This window comes from Myotis nattereri, assembly GCF_964212035.1.
Source record: "Myotis nattereri genome assembly, chromosome: 3".
Classification (NCBI taxonomy): Eukaryota; Metazoa; Chordata; class Mammalia; order Chiroptera; family Vespertilionidae; genus Myotis; species Myotis nattereri.
Genome location: NC_138077.1, coordinates 135,602,026 through 135,622,308, shown reverse-complemented (window position 1 = coordinate 135,622,308; position 20,283 = coordinate 135,602,026). Strand labels below are relative to the sequence as shown.

The following is a 20,283-nucleotide window of genomic DNA, read 5'->3' as shown; positions in this document are numbered from 1 at the left end:
TCAGCAGCGCTAAGGATGTCCGACTGCAAGAGGGTGCAGGCTGGGCTGAGGGACCCCCCCCTCCCTCGAGTGCATGAATTTTGTGTACCCGGCCTCTAGGAATTATAGATTTGGAGAACAGGTTAGTGGTTAGGGAAAGGAGGGTATGGTTACAAGAAGGTGATCTGGGCAACTAAGATAGTACAGTTTGAATATCTTGATTGTGGTTGTTACACAAGACTGTACATAAAACATCCGAGGGCTCCCCTGCCTGGCCCCCAAACACACACAATGCATGTGTGACTAGTGAAGTCAGACTAAGCGCTGTGGAAGGCACCAGTGTCTATTGTTTGGATTTTGATATTGTACCATCTTGTTTATACATAACATTGCGGAAGTTCAGGGTGGATGCACAGGACTACCCTACACGTTTTTTTACAACATCCTCTGAACCTGTAATTGTTTCAAAGAAAAAAGTTAAAAACAGCAATTCTTCCAGTGATACAAAAAAAAAGATTGAATATAGTAATTTCATCTAGTTCACGGAAAACAGAAAACCTGATGTATGTACACCCAAATGTTAAGTTGTGGTCATCTATTTTTGGTGATTTCAGAGGACTTTTAAAAATTCTACCACACTAACAGATTTAGGTATTATCTTTTAGAGGTCCTGTAGTTTGACAGATGGTTAACAGTTAAGTTTTTATCAAAAACAGTTTGGAAAGTATTTGCTTATTATTTGTATTTAGAAATTTGTTTAGAAATTTACAGGGATTTTACATTTCTGCCTTGATCATGTCATATGTATCTTAGTATCACAAAAGTCATACTCTCCTACAGTATAAAAACATCTGAACTCTAATATTTAAATCATAGGTTTTAAATTTATTCTTAGTCTGTTATTTATCTTGAATGAAAAGTTCTCTTAATCTTTAATATTATGAAAAGATTACCAAAATTTTTCTTAACTCATATTTAAATTTTACTGTTTCTCTTTTAACATTGAAGAGGTTCTCACTAACTCTTCTACTAGAGAGGGTTATCCTGGTTTTCCTCACATCACCTGTGCCCTTCCTCCCAGCAGCTGTGGGCCATTTTCCGGCCTAACACCTCACTGTCTTTTGCTACTTAGAGCAGTGCTGTTAAAGGCTTAGCTGTGGAATAGGTTGAAATGGTTCCTAAAATGAGCCTGATGGATTTTAAAAACTATTTCATATATTTTGTGGAACCCTTGTGCCCTATTAAAACTTATAATTGAGAATTGATTATGCCATCTTCACTGGTAATGGGATTTTGTTGTTGTTTTGAGTAATTTATCCATTTGAAATTGGTAGTGGTTGCTAAAGTGGAAGTTGCAGTCAGATAAAACTTGAGCAATGATCTGGAGTTGAAATAAAAGAGAAACAGACCTGGGTTGATAATGGAATTAAATGATTACTCCTGACTCCTGGTAGAAAAACTACGGCAATTCTTTCATGGTTCTTTTTTTTTTTTTTAATCTTAAGGCTATGTTTTGCAGTTGTATAATTCTTTGTGTTTGTTTTGCTTTCCCCAGTATAATAAATGACATCGTAAATGCAAACAAGGCATCATTTTTCCTTGTAGAAGTCCATAATTTATATTTTTCTAGAGTCATTCTAAATTCACATGCTACTCACCCTCTAGATTTGAAATATTCCCTCAGATGTCCTTCCATCATTTTGCTATTCCCAAATGTGGTTGTTTCTTGGTGAAAACTGGGCTGGTGATTCCAGGACAAACAGCAGAATTAGAACATCCTCGTGCAGGCGTGCGGCTGAGGGTGAACCTTCCTGGCTGCTGAGCGGGACAGTGGTTCTGCCTTTGCTCTGTGCTCTTCCTCCACGGCCTGAGCGTGGAGCTGGAGTGTGACCGTTCACCATCAGTCTCGCCCAGTGGCAGTTCTGAGGGGCAAGGAGCTCTGAATCAGTGTGCGCCCATATAGGGCAATTGAAGTATTTCAAACAAGTGTGTAAAGTGCTTTAAAACTTAAAACAATTGTTTTCTCCCTTTTTAAACAAATGTTATTTTAAGTTTCCTAATCCAAACCTCCCCTTTTGTGAGGTTGAGACATGATTAGAGTTCATTCCCATACTAAAAACCTAAGATAAAAAACCATAGGACTGGTTGAGGTCAGAATCTGGCAGGCACAGTGACTCCTGGCCCACCACCCTAGAGTGGAAGGCCCAGACCTGCTCCGATTTAAAATGAGTTAAAGAGGGTCACCTGGGTGAGGTACAGGGCCTGAGAGAGAAGGGGCTGCTTTGGCGTTGGCTGTGCTGTGGGCCTCACCATTCAGGCCTCACCCGAGGTCTGCAGTCTCCTGAACTCAGCAGCCATCTCTGCCAATAATGAGATCAGCCTGCATGATGTCGAGGTCTATGGCTTCAACTATGACTACATGCTGGCCGAGTACTCAGACTCACTGCATCCAGAGATGTTCAGTGCCTCCTGGGACATCCTGATTGAGCACTGCAAGTACCCAGAGGGCATTCGGAAGTATGACTACAATCCCAGCTTTGCTATCCGTGGCCTCCACTATGACATTCAGAAGAGCCTTTTGATGAAGATTGTTGCCTTCCATTATGTGCAACTGGGAATGGCCCAAAGGGGTCTGCAATCTGTGCCAGATGAGGAGGTGATCGACCTGTATTGGGGGAACCCAGCACATCCCACCCTACCAGATGAGTGACTTCTATGGCAAGGGTCTCTCCATCAAGCAGTTCATGGACATCTTCTTGCTGCCACAGATGCCATTGCTCTCCTGCGTGGTGGGTCACTTCTTGGGCCATGGCCTGGAGTTTGACCAAGCGCACCTCTACAAGGATATAACGGATGCCATTTGAGATGTGCACGTGAAAGGCCTGAGGTACCAGTGGATTGAGTGGGACATGGAGAAGTACAACCTGAGCGGGGATGAGACATTCACTGTCCTGAGCTGCCTGGTGGACCATGGGAAACAGTTGCTCCTCATCACCAACAGCCCTTTCAGTTTCATGGACAAGGGGATGCGGCACATAGTGGGTCCCAACTGGCGCCAGCTGTTTGATGTGGTCACACAGGTGGACAAGCCCAGCTTCTTCACCGGCCTGCGCAAGCCTTTCAGAAAATGTGATGAGAAGAGCTCGCTCCAATGGGACCACATCACTAGCTTGGAAAAGGGCAAGATCTGTCGGCAGGGAAACCTGTTTGACTTCCTGTGTCCCACAGAATGGCATGGCTCCTGTTTGCCCTACTTTAGAGACTACCTCTTCAGTGACCTGGAGGACCTCATGCTGTGACACGGCTGGCGCACAGGTGCTATCATCCCTGAGCTGGAGTGTGGGATGATCTACATGGAGCAGTACATGCACTCGCTAATGTGGCAGCAGGCACTCCCGGGGCTGCTGCAGCACATGCAGACCTACCAGGATGCCGAGTCATGGCAGGTGCTGGCTTTCTCGATGAAGGAGCGGCAGGAGTTGAGGTGTATCACCAAGGCCCTGTTCAACACTCAGTTTGGGAGCATCTTCCACACCTTTCACAACCCCACCTACTTCTCAAGGTGCCTCATGTGCTTCTCTGATCAGGCCTCCCTCAGCTGCCTGCTCAACTACTGCATGGACTTCACCTTGTCCCCGTGCCGTCTGCCCCTGCAGCAGGAGACGCTACTCCTGGATGGACCAGCTCTGCACCGGCTGCATGAAGACACCCTTCCTCAGTGACATGGCCCACATCCGCTGAGGACACCTTTATTGTCCATAACAGGCCCCAGCCCTCCTGCCCCGCCCACTCTGGGCAGCATCTGTCCAGATGGGCAATAAAGTGATCTCGCTCCCAAAAACAAAAACAGTAGGACTTACAATTGAGAAACATGAGAGAACTGAACTGAAGCAGAAGTCTTGAGAAGAATGAAAGTTTCCAAGTTACATAAGTATATCTTATAGAAAATCTTAATTCAATTCAAACAGCATATTCTTTCATGAAAATCCCTCTGATGCTTTCTACATGGATCTTTGTTTTGGAGCTGCTTATTCTGGAATTGTCTTTTAAAAAGTTAGTTGGCCTTTGTGTGCAGTGTTTGAAGCATACCTAATCTGCTCCAGGGCTGGCCATCGCCGGCACGGGGGGGGGGGGGGGGGGGGGGGGGGCGGGCAGCAGGCGGGCTGCCGGCTGAAGGGAGACAGAGGAAAGGCCGTCCTCTCAGTCTTCTCTCTGCTCTTGGGGGCGCACTCTGATATTCCTTGCATGTTTATCACTGGCACTGAGAGGTAACTAACTCCGAATTGTCTGGTTCCTGGTAATGCTTCATATCATTTCCTTTTAAAGAATCTGCTGTTTTAAATAGTGCTGATATTAACATTAGCTGTCAGCTATTGGTCAGTGCCGTGTGTCTGGTGATTCACATGTGTTACCTCATGTAATTCTGCCAACAATCTTATGAAATAGGTCTTTTTACCTTTCCTGTACAGAGGAGGAAGTTGAGACACAGAGAGATTAAGTTAATTCTAGCCAGTAGTAGATGTTCTGGCCTGGGCTTCTCTGGAAGCAGACCCCTAGATGAGGATTTTGCTGCAGGAAGTTTGTTTGGGAGGTGATCCCAGGAAGCAGGAGCAAGAGAGCAGAGAGAGCGAGCAAGGAAGAAAGTTAATAAAGGGATGGACTATTCAAGTTGCTGCCACAGCCGAGGGTCTGCAGCTCTACCAGGACCTCTGAGTTGTGCTCAGATGACTTCTAGAGTCATCCACCCAAAGGATGGGAGACTGTGCTGTGGTACACTGACTTCTGTCAGCCTTCAGTTGAAAGCCGCCTTCATTCCCCAGAACTTGTTAGGCTGGCTTTTCTGTTCCAGGATTCAGAGAATACTCCGACCAGAAAGTCATATAGGTACACAGGCATGGCCTTGCCGTGGGGCCTGTGGGCATATGAAGGAGGTCACACAGAGCTGCCTTCCAGAGTTGCAGCTGAAATCAGAGGTAGGCTGAGGGAGGGATGTGGTGTGAGGCACCAGAAGCGCCTGCTAAAAGGGATAAGACCCCAGCCCCACTGACTGATTCAGAAACTGTGCTCTTTTCAGGTTACATCTCCCTGTAAACAAAGATATGAGGTGCATGTATAAGTTAGGGTGGTGTGGAAATATAGAATGCACATCATCAGTCTTATACATAGAATTACATGTCCTTGGGAAGATTTACTTTCCTGTTTGTGTTGCTTTGGTTAATGATAAACTTGTATTTCTTGCATGTATGTAGATTACAATAGAAGAATGCCCAGAATATTCTAAGTATTGGATACTATAACCAGTTTGGAATAAAAATATACCCCATTATCGAGTTTTTAAGATACATATCATGCCTACAGGATTTTATAAAACTCAGAGTTGTGAAGTGTGATGTTGAGTGTGGGTGTAAGGCAATGACTAAGGCAGATCAGCCATATGGAGCTTGCCGATCATTGTACATACTGCTATGGTGTGTTTTTTGTTGTTTAAAAAAATTTCTTGGTAGCATCCTAGAGTTTTTCATTGAGATATAATTGATATATAACATTGTGTAAGTTTAAGGTGTACAACATGTTGATTTGTTGTATTTATATATTGCAATATAAATACCACTGTAGAGTTAGCAACACCTCCATCACTTCACATAATTATCCTATATAATAAAAGACTAATATGCAAATTGACCAAATGGCCAAAAGACCGGTCACTGTGACACGCACTGACCACCAGGGGGCAGACGCTCAATGCAGGAGCTGCCCTCTGATGGTCAGAGCGCTCCCACAGGGGGAGCGCTGCTCAACCAGAAGCTGGGCTCAAGGCTGGCAAGTGCAGCAGCAATGGTGGGAGCCTCTCCAACCTCCGCGGCAGTGCTAAGGATGTCTGCTGGCTTAAGCCTGCTCCCCGCTGTCAGTCAGACATCCCCCGAGGGCTTCTGGACTGGGAGAGGGAGCAGGCCGGGTTAAGGGACAACCCCCCACCCCCCGCCAGTGCACGAATTTCTTGTACTGGGCCTCTAGTCTTTTATAACACAATATTGTTGACCATCATCACAGTGCTGTGCATTAGGTCCCCAGGACTTACTCATCTTCTAACTGCAAATCTATACCTTTGAACAACATTTCCCCCATTCCCCCACCACCCAGCCCCTGGTAACCACCAGTCTACTTTGTTTCTAAGAGTAGATTTTTAAGATTCTACATATAAGTGATATCATACAATATTTGTCTTTGTCTGACTTACCTCAGTAAAGTGCCTTCAAGACCCATCCATGGGTTGTCGCAGATGGTAGGATTTCCTTCTTCCTCATGCTGACTGATACTACGTTGTGTATAAGCACATCTTCATTATCCATTCATCCAGTGACACTCAGGTTCTCTGTGTGTCTTGGCTACTGTGAATAATGCAGTCAACATGGGGGTGCAGATATCTTTTAAATATCCCCTTTTTATTTCCTTTGGCTAAATACCCAGAAGTGGGGTGGCTGGATCATATAGTAGATCTATTTTTAATTTTTTGAGGAACCTTTATATTGTTTTCCATAGCGGCTGCACCAATTTACACTACCACCAAGAATGTACAAACATTCCCTTTTCTTCACATCCTTGCCAACTTATTTCTTGTCTTTTTTGATAACCATTCTAACAGGTGTGAGGTGATATCTCATCATGGTTTTGATTTGCATGTCCCTGATGATTAGTGATGTTGAATATCTTACCTTGTACCTGTTGGCCATTTGTATGTCTTCTTTGGAAAAATGTCTATTCAGATCCTCTATGCATTTCAATTAGATTTTTTGTTTTTGTTTTTTTGAGTTTGTATAAGTTCTAACATCCCAACGTTGTTGACACTCTCCAGAGATGAACCTGAGGGGAGAGTGTCTTGGGTAAAATTATTTTACCGTGTTTTGGGCCCTGTGTTTATCCCAGGACAGTAAGGTAGCTGAGACTTTATTTTCCTGCCAAACTCATCCAAGCACCTACCTGCCACAGGGTAGGTGTTGCACAGTATTTGTTTAAGGTAAAGAACTCAAGTTGTTCTCTCTTCCATTCTCCAGCTAGTCAGATTTGGGCAGGGCTCATTGGAGTATCCTATACTGCTGCAGAATGAATCACTACAGCCGCAGCTTAAAACAGCACAAATTAGCTCACAGTCTATAGGTCAGAAGTCGGGGTCTGGTGTGACGACTAGGTTCTCTGCTCAGGGTCTCCCGGGCTGAAACGGGTGTCAGCCAGGCTGAGGTTTGTTTTCTTACTTCCTCAGCCCTGCCTTGAAGGATCACTGCTCATTTTAATTATACAATTCTTTCACATTATTTCATTTAAGTTCCACATTCATATTGGATTAATATTTCTGTCCTAAATTTTCAGATGAGTAATGTAAGGTTCAGAAAGGTTAACTGAGATTGCACAGTTAATAAACAGCAAAGCCTTTTCTACTAGTCCACAATGGCTATATTGTTGCTCTTTAAGAAACATTGAGTCCTTCCTGTGGCCCGGCTCTGAGCGAGGTGATAAGATATTAAAAGGAATAACATGATCACAGTTCTCCAGGAAGTCCAAGTCTTTACCAGTTGTACTGTGATGCATGTCCGCTACAGAAGTTTGCTCACAGTGTTGTGGAAACCACAGGATGGAGCACAAAGTCTACTTGAGTTGAGGGATTAACTGAGAAGTCAGTCTTGAAAGACGAACATCTCTTCTGGAGAGAGTGGGAGATGTGGGTGGGAAGGTCATTCCAGGCAGAGGAACAGCATGAGAAAAGGTGGCAGGAACAGTGCAGCCGACTGGGAGGGAGGAGTGATTGTATTGCAGTCAGGACACCCTCCGGAGTTTGAGAAGCAGAGTTTGACACTATCAGCTTAGAGGGTAGATGTGAGTAGGTATTTATACCCACTTTCTAGCTCAGTTTCTTTTCAACCCTGACCCAAATTATTCTGTTTCCTTAGCGGAACTAGATGCCGAGCACACCCAGAAGGTCCTGGAAATGGAACACACCCAGCAAATGAAGCTGAAGGAGCGGCAGAAGTTTTTTGAGGAAGCCTTCCAGCAGGACATGGAGCAGTACCTTTCCACAGGCTACCTGCAGATAGAGAGGCGAGGCAAGTGGCGGGCTTCTTGAGTGTGTGCAGATGGTGTCGTGTGCACCCCCGAAGTGGGGTGTGGTGTAAAGTCCTCCAAAATCAGAGTGGATGCAGCATATTTGTCTTGCCATTGTTTTTGCCTCTTTCTATAGTTCTGGGCTTTAGTTGAAGATATTTAGAAAACATAAAATATGTTAGTGAAAAAAAGACAAAAGAAGCATTACCCATATTATACAACACAGAATAATTCCTAGTACTGTTTTAAAATGGTTGTTTCTAGTCTCCGTGTGTGAGACTATATAATTGGTATCAAACTGTACATATATCTGGCTTTATATCTACTTTTTCTTAATACTGTGTGGGATCTTTCCCCTGTTATTATTAAAACTTCTTTGAAAGATCTTTTAAAACCTGTATCTTTGTTGTCAGGGTGAATCTAGTTGAGCTGTAACTGTGCTGTGATGAACATCTAGATGCATGAATGTCAGGCTGCATCTCATAGCTCCCAAGAGCAAACTGAGTAGCAGAGAAATGAGGTACCAGCTCCTCCATCAGCCTCTCCTTCCCAAGACCTGGGAGTGGTGGGGGCAGCAGGAAGCATTGGGCAGCTTACATTTATCTCTCAGGTGGGCAAGAGGGCCGGAGCAGCCTCCCAGTCCCAGAGAGTGTGGAGAAGTTTCCAGAGCTTCCCTGACTACCTTCCTTTCTGTCCCCCTGGGCATCTCACCTCTGGAAACCCCTCTCCTTCCCAGATATCTCTGTGCTGGCTGTGGATGTTGTTCTCTATACAGACTCTCACCACAGCCCCCAGTTTATTTCTGTTACCCTCACTCTGTTCCTGGTCAGTCAGCTCTGTGTCCACCCCAGGAGAGGTTTAAAGAAATCAAAGAACCAGGAAGGAAAATAATGTAGGAAAAACAAAACAATAATATGTGGTCAGAATGCACTGAAGACTGCATTATCTAGACAATGCTTTTTATTTTTTTTAAATAAATCTTTATTGTTGAAAATATTATATATGCTCCCTATTGTCCATGTCCATGGGTTATGCATATATACATACAAGGTCTTTGGTTGATTACTTCCCACCCACCCACCTCCCCCACCTTCCCTCTGAGGTTCCACACTCTGTTCCATGCTTCCATGTCTCTGGATCCACTCCATTCATCTGTTTATTTTGTTACTTAGATTCCACATATGAGTGAGATCATGTGATACTTGTCTTTCTCTGACTGACTTATTTCACTTAGCATGATACTCTCCAGGTCCCTCCATGCTGTCTCAAAGGGTAAGAGACTCTTCTTTTTTACTGTTGCATAGTATTCCGTGGTATAAATGTACCACAGCTTTTTTATTCACTCATCTACTGATGGGCACCTGGGCTGTTTCCAGATCTTAGCTATTATAAATCGTGCTGCTACCAGCATAGGGGTGCATACATTCTTTCTGATTAGTGTTCTGGAATACTTAGGATGTATTCTTAGAAGTGGGATCACTGGATCAAATGGCAGTCCATATGTAATTTTTTTAGGAAACTCCATATTGTTTTCCATAATGGTTGCACAAGTCTGCATTCCCACCAGCAGTGCATGAGGGTTCCCTTTTCTCCACATCCACGCCAGCACTTCTCATTTGTTGATTTATTGATGATAGCCATTCTGGCAGGTGTGAGGTGATATCTCATTGTCATTTTAATTTGCATCTCTTTGATGATCAGTGACTTTGAGCATTTTTTCATATGTCTCTTGGCCATCTGTACATCCTCTTTGGAGAAGTGTCTATTTAGGTCCTTTGCCCATTTTTTAATGGGATTGTTTTTCTTCCTTTTGTTAAGTTGAATAAGTTTCTTAAATATTTTGGGTATTAACTCTTTGTCTGATGTATCATTGCCAAATATGTTCTCCCATACAGTGGGCTCCCTTTTCAATTTGTTGATGATTTCTTTTGCTGTGCAGAAGCTTTTTATTTTGATGTAGTGCATTTGTTTATTTTCTCCTTAGTTTCCTTTGCCTTAGGAGATGGATCTGTAAACATATTGCTATGAGAGTGTATGAGATTTTGTTGCCTGTGGCTTCTTCTACAATTTTTATGGTTTCACGACTTACATTTAAGTCTTTTATCCATTTTGAGTTTATTCTTGTGTATGGTGTAAGTTGGTGGTCTAGTTTCATTTTTTTTGCATGTATCTGTCCAATTTTCCCAACACCATTTATTGAAGATAAATGTCTTGACTCCATGGTATGCTCTTGCCTCCTTTGTCAAATAGTAATTGAGCGTAATGGCTTGGGTCAATCTCTGGGGTCTCTGTTCTGTTCCATTGGTGTATAAGTCTGTTTTTTGCTAGTACCAGGCTGTTTTGATTACAGTGGCTGTATAGTATAACTTGAAATCTGGTATTGTGATTCCTCTAACTTTGTTTTTCTTAAGATTGTTGCAACTCTTTGAGGTTTGTTTTTATTCCATATAAATTTTGGAGTATTTGTTCTAGTTCTGTGAAGTATGCTGTTGGTATTTTAATAGAGATTGTATTGAATCTGTAGATTGCCTTGGGTAGTATGGACATTTTAATGATGTTGATTCTACCAATCCATGAACACAGTATATTTTTCCACTTGTTTATATCTTCTTCTGTCTCTTTTGTCAGCATCCTATAGTTTTCTGAGAACAGGTGTTTTGCCTCCTTGGTTAAGTTTATTTCTAAGTATCTTCATTTTATTGTTGTTGTTGCAATGGTAAATGGGATTGTTTGTTTAGTTTCTTTTTCTGAGAATTCATTATTGGTATATAAAAAGCCATTGATTTTTGGGTGTTGATTTTATATCCTGCAACATTTCCAAATTCATTTATTAACTCTAGTAGTATTTTGGTGGGGTCTTTAAGGTTTTCTATGTACAATATCATGTCATCTGTGAATAATGAGAGTTTTTCTTCTTCTTTGCCAATTTGGATTCTTTTATTTTTTCTTCTTGTCTGATCATTGTGGCTAGGACTTCTAGTACTATGTTGAATAAGAGTGGTGAAAGCAGACATCCCTGTCTTGTTCCTGTTCTTAGTAGAAATGGTTTTAGTTTTTGCCCCCATTGAGTATGATGTTTGCTGTAGGTTTGTCATATATGGCCTGTTTGGATTTGTGACTATGTATTAGGTAATCTACTACGCCTCTCAATCTCTAGTGCAGGATGGTGTCAAAAGCTGTCTGACTAATTAGATCAGGCAAAGACGCAAAGCCTCCAGAAACCGCCTGTGGCTGCAGACTGATAGAATTCCTCTTGATCTGCCCTCAGGCAATCGTCCACAGGTGTAATAAGAGTTTTCTTCAACAGGGTGGAGTAATTGTTTCTGCCTGGAGGCTAATTGTTATTCTCAGTCTCATAAGGGGCAAGGAGTTTTCCAATAGGGTGAGTCAGCTGTCTTCCCCCCAGGCAATGCCACCTGCATAGCAATTGTCTGCCTGAGAAAGAGACCTCTGCAGCTTGAGGGAATGGCTCAGCACAGGAAACCAGGGTGTCTGCCTTCTGAACTCTTACCCCAGAGCCCTCGATCCTGGCTTCTGCTCACCCAGCTCCAGTCCACTTTGCTGTTCCTCTTTCAGAGCACAAGATGGGTGGCTCCACAGGGAATTTTATGCGTTGGCGCTTCAAGAAAGTGCCTGAATTTCTAGTCCTCTCTCCCTGGCAGACAGCAACCCCACTGCATTTCACAGCCAGATATTATGTGCGTAGCCTTCTCAGTTCTGGTGCTCTCTGCTGGGGGGCCCAGCTGGAGAATTAGACCCAGAGTTCTCAGTGGCAACCCCCCACAGCTGAGATAGCCCTCCAGAACTTCAGCTGCTGCCTGCCCTTTTGTGCCTCCGCCTCTCCTACCAGCCTCTATGTGGTCTCCACTTTCAGTCCTCAGTTATCAGGGTTCTCTCCAGCAAGTCTTCTGTTGAATATTAAGGAAGTTTTTTTCTGTATTTTAGTTATAATTCCAGTTTGGATCTGGGAGCATATCCATGCAGCATCCAGTTACTCCATTGCCATTTTAATCTCCAACAATGCTTTTTAAACTCACTGTATGGATTTGAAGTTTAATTTCTTTATCTCAGTCAGCTCTCCCTCTCTGTACTCTAATGACCTAAAATCTTCATCTAGAAAAGTCAGCCTGTTTCCTCAGAGTATGTGCAGTGTTCAGCTTCCTTCGTGTTTGGTGCTTTGCTTCACAGATTTGTGCCGTCATGGGCAGGAGCTGAGAAGGACATTGTCCTAGTCAATTCAAGCTGCCATAACAAAATACCACAGATTGTGTGTGGCTGAAACAACGGAAATTTATTTCTCACAGTTCTGGAGGCTGGAAGTCCTAGACCAAGATCCTGGCTGATTTGGTTTCCTGCCAGAGTCCTCTTCCTGGCTTGTATCTATCTCATTCTCCTCACATAATGGAGAGAGAGCATCTCTCTGGTGTAGGGTACTAATCCCATTCTGAGGGCCCCACCCTTGACCTCATCTAAACCTAATCATGTCCCAAAGGCCCTACCTCCAAATACCATCACAAAGAGGGTTGGGGCTTAAACATAGAAATTGAGGGGAGCACAAACATTCAGCCCACTCAGATACAGACACCCTGGCAAATTTGATCAAATTTGAGCACAATGAGACATTACATCAAGAGCAGGTGGGACAATGAAGAGAACAGGAATAGAAATTGTTATTGCTAAACACTTTAATGCTACCCTCATTCAGTTTAGTGCAGCAGACGTTTCCTGAGCTCCTGCTAACTGTTCAGCACACTCCTCGGCACAGAGGAGGCAAAGAGAAAATAGAAGTGTCTCTTAAGAAGCTCCTGTTCTCAGGGAGACCCATGAACACCCCAGTGGGTTGAGAGAAGCATGACAGGTTCAGAGCCTGTTTCTGTTTGGTAGACGGACTGGTTGTGATGCAGGGCCCTAGGGCCAGCGCAGTGGTTCTGGGCAGGAACGTGCTCATCACCGCATGTTGAGCAGGCAGCCGCTAAACATTAAGGAATTGAATTGTTTTTGGTTTTGAGCTCTTAAAACAATAATTTTCGTCAAGTTTAAAAAAGCATTGGGCTCATTTTTTTTAAGGTAAAAAAATGGAGTCAGGCATATGTTGCCAATATGTGTGGTTTTGGAAGTATTAAAGAAGAAAATGAGGATGTGGGTGTTTTAGCTTTCTGCTTCAGCTAGAGTTGTAAAGACAAACACAAATGACAAACATCATGTCCATGTCCCTGCAGCTTATTCAAACCCATCCCTGAGACGCCCAGCCTGGCGAGTCACACGTTCCTTTCTTACCTTGTGTTCATCTCTAGGGATGAACGTTTAATTTAGAGGAATCAATCAAGATAAAAAATTACGTCCAACCGGCATGGCTCAGTGGTTGAATGTTGCCTATGAACCAGGAGGTCACGGTTCAACTTCGGTCAGGGCACATGCCCAGGTTGCCGGCTCGATCCCTGGTGTGGGTGTGCAGGAGGCAATCAATCAGTGATTCTCTCCCATCATTGACATTTCTATCTTTCTCTCCCTCTCTTATATATATACTAGAGGCCCGTGCACAAAAATTTGTGCACTGACGGGGGAGGGAGCATGGGAGGGGGAGTTCCTCAGCCCCACTTGTGCCCTCTCACAATCTGGGACCCCTCGGGAGATAACCACCTGCTGGCTTAGGCCCGCTTCCCGGATGGCAGATGGCAGTCCCGATCCCTCGGTGCCTGCCCCGCCTCCCCAAGACGCACACACGGCAGGGCCGATCCAGGTGTTGGGGCGCCACCCTGGGTTGGGTTGCACACAGGACTCCCTGGGTGGGTCGCACACAGGATGCCCGGGCGGGCCAATCGCTGATGCCCTGCCTGGGCGCCCCAGGTCGGGTCGCACATGGACGCCCGCCGCCCTGGGCCGCAGATAGCAGGCCCAGATGGCAGCAGGGCAGGTGGGATGGTGCTGTCCCACCCTGCCTGCAGTATGCAAATTAGCCGCCCTCTTTGTTGGCTGTTAATTTGCATATCATGCTGATAGCCAATGGGAGGCATAGCAAAGGTACGGTCAATTACCATGTTTGTCTATTAGATAGGATAGGGTTTTTTTTAAATCACATGATATTTTGGACTCATTCCACTAAATCAGAAGTAGCAAGTCTGAATCTCACTTTCCAAAGCATTGTTTTTTTATTAAGACAAAGGCATGGGAAGTTTTATCCAGAAAATGATCAGAGTAAAGGGTGAAGGGATATCTGTGAGCACTTGGTGGGTGGTGAGACTGGAGGACCTACAGAGCAGGGAATCTCGTGTGCTTGAAGGGGAGTGAAGGGCGTGCCAGCATGCTGAGAAGCAGAGGGGACCTGGGACCTGCACATGCCCTGCAGATCAACGTACCAGTAGAACAAAATTAGGTCCTTTGTAAGACCCTGATCCAGGTTTTGTCTTCCACCTGACTTGACTTCCGTTTTCTTGGGAAAGCATTTATTTCTTTCATTTTATTGCCAAGTGCCACGGTATTGACAGTGCAGTTAGTGATAAAAAGATCACCGTGGAGATGCCCTATTCTGTTCCTGTGTATCCCCACAATTAGTCCTCAGGATCCTGTCCATCTCTGTTGAGCTGGCAATGCAGCAAAGTCCAACCTCTGGAGCCAGGGGTGTCTGTCCCCTGTACCCTCAGACACTGACTCAGCCCTCAGGTGTTCCAGAGGTGTTCCAGAGTTCAGCATTCCAGTGCTGGGGAAAGAAGAAGTGATGTTGGAGCTGGCGGTAAAATTTACAGTTAGAAAAGATAGAATAGATATATACCTATCCTGACATTCACAGGGTCCCCCAACATAAGATCCAGAATGCAAAAATATCTCAAACACAACTGCCAGTTTATGATTTTAATTTTGTATGATTATCTCATTATGATGGTTTTATTTAGAACTTTGAAACTTACTGTGATCCATTATTGGTTTTCTTTTTTAATCCTCACCTGAGGATATTTTTTCCATTGACTTTTAGAGAATGGGAGGGAGGGAAGAGTTGGTGGGAAGGGAATGGGGAGAGAGAGAAACATTGATTGGTTGCCTGCCGCACAGGCCTCGACCAGGGCCAGGGATGGAACCTGCAACCCTTGGGTTTCCAGACCAATGCTCTAACCACTGAGCTACCGACTAGGGCTGGTTTTCATTTTAACTAGGAATTTTAAATATTCAAAAAAGAACAGAAAATAATGTAACATACCTGTTTCCAGATTTAGCATGTTAACATTTTACCATATTTGCTTCAGATATTTAAAAAATGTTAAGAACTAGTCCAGATATATAAAATGGTTTGTTAGAAGGATATAGGTATATATTTGATATAACTCCAAGTTATAAGAACATCCTACTAAGTTTTTAAATTTCCATTTTATATTTGGCACTTGATTTTTGTTTATAAACGTCATGAGCTACAAGACCAATTTTAATTTTTTTCCAAAGCAGTAACTACTTGAGCACCAGCATTTTCTCCACTGCTTCACATTGTCAATTTCCATGCAATGTGAGTCTTTCCTAGGCTCTCTTTTCTGTTCTATTCTTCTATTTGTTAGCCTCATGCCAAAACCATACTATCTTAATAATTATTTAAGCAGTGGTTCTCAACTGAGAGCAGTTTTGTTCCATGGAGGTCATTTGGCAATGTCTGGCAACAGTTTTGCTTGCTGTGATTGGGGTAGGCATATGCTATTAGCATCTAGTAGGTAGAGGCCAGGGATGCTGCTAAAACATCCAAGATACAGGGCAGCCCCACAACAGACAATTATCTGGTCCAAAGTGTCAGTAGTGCTAGGTGCAGGACCCTGTTTTATAGTAAGTCTTGATATATGTGGTAGAGCGATTCCTGCTTGCCCTTAACACACACTTTATAACATTCTTTTTTCTTCAGAATTGCCTTTGCTATTTTTGTATGAATTTGTCCCTCTGAATTTTAAAGTCAGATTTCCAAGTTCTATGAAAACCCTGTCCAGAGTTTGATTGGAATTGCATTGTTTCTAGACTGAGTGAGAACCGGTGGCTAAGTAGGATTGGGATTTTCTGTGGTGCACACGGTGATCTCATCATTTAGTTCCCAAGTGGTGGAGAGAATTGCCTCTGACCCTGTCTGGGACCAGTGACTTCTCTGTGAGAAGAACTACCTGTTCCTTTTCTCTGACCATTATAGTGACTTCCTATATCTTGTTAATTTTAGCAAATTTGCCATGGATTTTGCCCAGCTTGTCTTTAGTTTTCAAATATACTAGCATAACGTCCATAGTTTTTTTTTTAGCCTTTGCCATGTTTGGGGTTATGTTTGCTTTTGCATTACTCACATTGTTAATTTGGGACTTATACTGCTTTTTTATGAACCTTAAGTTATTCATTTTTAAGTGTTTTCAATTAAGAGTCAACTTTTTGTTTTATTATTCTTCCTTTCTACTGTGTCTTTCATTTCTGGGATTTTCTAATTTAATTTTGTTTGGTCTAATTTAAGTTGAATGTTTAGACTCAATTTTTAATAAGATATTCAAAGCTATGAATTTTTCACTAGGGTATCACTTTAACATTATTCTACAAGTTTTGATAAGTAATGGTTTCTGGGTATTTATAATTTTCCTTTAAGGTTTCTTATTTGACTTATGGACTGTTTAGAAGTTTGTTTTAAAGTAATGTGTGGTTTTCCTAGTTACTTTTTATTACTGATTTCTAATTAAATTCCAGTTGTGGCTAGAGAATGGATTTTTGATATATACATGTTTTATTCATGACTTACTTTATGGCCCATTACAGAGAACTCTTCTACATGTTCCATGTGCACTTGAGAACAAAATTCTAAATGATAGGCATGGTTTCTTTATGGGTTCCATTTCATCAAGTGGGTTGCTTAATTATCAATTTTCAAAGAGGTATATTTAACCCTCCTATACCTCACCCCATGACTATTGATGTTACACTTTGTCATTCTAGACATTTTTATAGTCACACAGAACTTTTTAAATATCTACCTGAAGTAAACCTTTAAAAAATCTTTGAGTATAACTCTTTAGCCCAATATTGCTTTTGTTTCCTCTTATATCTATTTTGTTTGATATTAATATAGCTATACCAGCTTTCTTCTTAAAGTTGTTTGCCCACTTTCCACTTTAAAAAAAATGTTACTGTTCATGTGTCTGTGTTTTAGGAATGTCTCCTATAAACAGAATATAGCTAGATTTTATTTACTAGCAATTCAGTTTTTTAATCTGTTAACTGGCAAATTTGGTTCATTTACATTTATTGTGATACCTGACTTCATTACCACCTTATGTGGCGCTATTTTCCTATGATTTTTAGTCCACTTTTTTTCCTCCTTTGTTTCAAAAGTATACTCTTGCCCTTCTTAAGAGGTGAGCACAGACGGAAAAGAAGGGAGCCTCTGCCCCTTTCAAAACTGAAGTCAAAGCAAGGCCAAAAGCCAAAATGCCATGCTGATGGCTTCCATAGCCCACAACAAAACTTGCATGTCACTCATTTTCTAGTAGCCCAACACCCACAGAAGGCCCCCAAGAACAAGTCTGACGACTGTGTCATCAAGTTCACACTGACCAGTCAGCCTTAAAGAAGCTCCAAGATAACACTGCACCGGTGTCCCTTGGATCCATCGGGCTGTGAATGTGAAGCAGCTCTGTGGCAAGGTCCATGCCCTGATCAGGTCCGGTGCAGAGAAGGCAGACTTCTGACTATGTTGCTTCGGATAGTGCCACTTCAGGGGGGTCATCTAAACTATAATAAACTTTGCCCCAGCTAAAAGTAGAAATTACATACTATTTACCCTTCCTTTTTGTGCTGAACTTTGATTTTGTGGTGACTAAGTACAATCAGATTCTCCCCTTCCTACCAAATAAAACAAGGGTCTTAAACACTGCTTCAACTCTGATCAGAGCCTTCCCTCCTATCAAAATTGTGCAGTCCTTTAATTCTGCCAGAGTAAATCCCCCAAATTGGACACTAATATGAGTTTATTCAAGGTTTTGTATTAACTCACAAACTTACGAGACTTTTCACTGTTTAACATTTCTTGCATCTCAGACCTTCCTTCTGGGATTCATCACCATCTTCCTGAGAGCAGGCTCATGGCCAGTGTTTCTGTCTGACAGTGCTTGTCATCTTATACTTGATCTTAAGTGCTCTTTAGTGATATAGAAGTGACATTTATCTTACCTCTCATTTTATTCTTCCATCTTGTGCTTCTTATTGTTGAGAGGCTGTCAGTCTATTTATCGTCTTTCCTCATCTGCCTTTCCTCTTTTGTTCTGTCATTTTCACTACAATTGATGTAGGGTCAGGTTTTCTTTTATCTGTGTTGCTGGGAATATATTTTGGTTCCTAAATCTGGGACCTCAGATCTTTCAGCAAGTCTGGGAAACAGCCTTTGAATATGGCTGCTCCCCACATACTCTCATTAGAACTGTGTAAACTTTTCCGTTTTCCATCACTTTTAAGCTCTTTCTTAGTTCCCATCTTTTCCTTTGTGTGTAATGGGGAATTCATTCAGTCTCCTAGTTTACTAATTTTCTTTTTGGCTCTGATTAATCTTCAATGTAACTTGTGCCCAGAGTTTTAAATTTCAATTAGATTTTTCCTATCTGGAAGTTATTTGGCTCTTTCTCAAGTGCCTACGCTCTAATTTTTATACCTTGTTCATTTTTTTTATATCTTTCATTTGATTAAAAATGCTTAGTCACTTAAAATTATTTGGAAAGTGTTAATACTGAGCTTGTTTCTGACTTATTTCCGTGTGTGCTGTAAGTTTGGCATTGGATTAGAATGGACTTTTGTTTTTCTATGCCTTTGAGATGCAAGGTTAAGGGTATGTCCATCCAGAAATAACGTGTATTCTCATCTGCCAGGCCCCATCATGCCTGGGGTGACTTAACAGGCTGTACTTTTCTGGACCACAGAGGTGGTTTAAATATGAACTCCAGAGCCAGGAGGCATCTCTTACCTGATACCCAGCTGAGTCAGACTCTTTATAGTCTTCTAGCTTCTTTTTGCTGGTGGGATGATTTTATTTTTTTAGTCTGTGTTTTCACTGCAGGGGCTCATGGTTCCATCTCCCCAGCTTGCCAATGCCCTAACATTGCTGCTAAGGTTGAAGAGTAGAGAAATGTCACAAGGGCAGTAACAACTTCAACTGCAATGATAACAGAGTTTGGGGGCAACTGCAGGCAGAAGCAGATGTGTGTGTGGCGGGAGCTTGCTAATCACCTCATGCTGCTGCAGGAATGCCCACCTCCTTCAGACAGCACCCTTCTCCCAGCAGCCCGGAACTGCTTAATGCAGAAGTGGGTCTGTCTGAGCACTTGTAAAAGGGCTGGGGGTGAACAGGAAACCTGCTGGGAAACCAGTGTTAATCTCAGATAGATTTCAAGTATTAAATTGGGATGCAGCATCCTATATAATAAAGAGGCAATATGCAAATTGACCATCATGCTCTCACACAAGATGGCCGCCAAGGGAGGGCAGTGGTGGGCGATCAGACCGGCAGGGGAGGGCAGTTGTGGGGGACCAAGCCAGCAGGAGAGGGCAGTTGGGAGCGATCGGGCCGGCAGGGGAGCAGTTAGGCATCGATCAGGCTGGCAGGGGAGTGGTTAGGGGTGATCAGACAGGCGAGCAGTTGAGAGCCAGCAGTCTGGGATTGTGAGAGGGATGTCCCACAGGGATCGGGCCTAAACCGGCAGTTGGACATCCCCCGAGGGGTCCCAGATTAGAGAGGGTGCAGGCTGGACTGAGGGACAAGTCCCACCCCCCACCCCCCCCTTGCAGTGCACAAATTTTGTGCACCGGTCCTCTAGTTTAATATATTGCTCCCAATTGTATTTTTTAAAGTTTGGAGTAGCAGGAGATATTTTATACCTAGAGAATACAGTGCAGTTAGCCTAATGAATTGAAGTTCGCTTTTAAAAGTATTGCTGAAGATAAAGTGTCAATTCTTCTGGTGCCACTCTATTTCCAGAGCCCATGGGGAGCATGTCATCCATGGAGGTGAATGTCGACATGCTGGAGCAGATGGACCTGATGGACATGAATGACCAGGAGGCCCTGGATGTATTTTTGAATTCAGGAGAAGATAATGCCGTGCTGTCCCCCATCTTAGGTAGGAGGTGTCAGACCTGCATAAAACCTCTTCACATTATTCCTTCAGAGGGCAGACATCAGGGTAATGATGCACAGGTCTCTAAGCCGCAGTCAACTGCTTGTTCT

The 20,283-nt window shown here is 43.1% G+C and overlaps 1 protein-coding gene and 1 pseudogene across 4 annotated transcripts in view; both read left to right on the top strand.

Annotated features, from left to right (window-relative positions):
- Positions 1-20,283, top strand: part of DTNBP1 (dystrobrevin binding protein 1) — a 148,745-nt gene that overhangs the window by 126,799 nt on the left and 1,663 nt on the right. For all 3 annotated transcript variants that reach the window (XM_081087722.1, XM_081087720.1, XM_081087721.1), the window contains 2 exons: positions 7,923-8,075; positions 20,036-20,176. In XM_081087722.1, the coding sequence (XP_080943848.1) occupies positions 7,923-8,075; positions 20,036-20,176 (294 nt within the window). The remainder of the gene's footprint in view (positions 1-7,922; positions 8,076-20,035; positions 20,177-20,283) is intronic.
- LOC308516675 (5'-nucleotidase domain-containing protein 2-like) lies at positions 2,309-3,720 on the top strand (annotated as a pseudogene). Its single transcript has one exon. The product of its transcript is annotated as a 5'-nucleotidase domain-containing protein 2-like (transcript).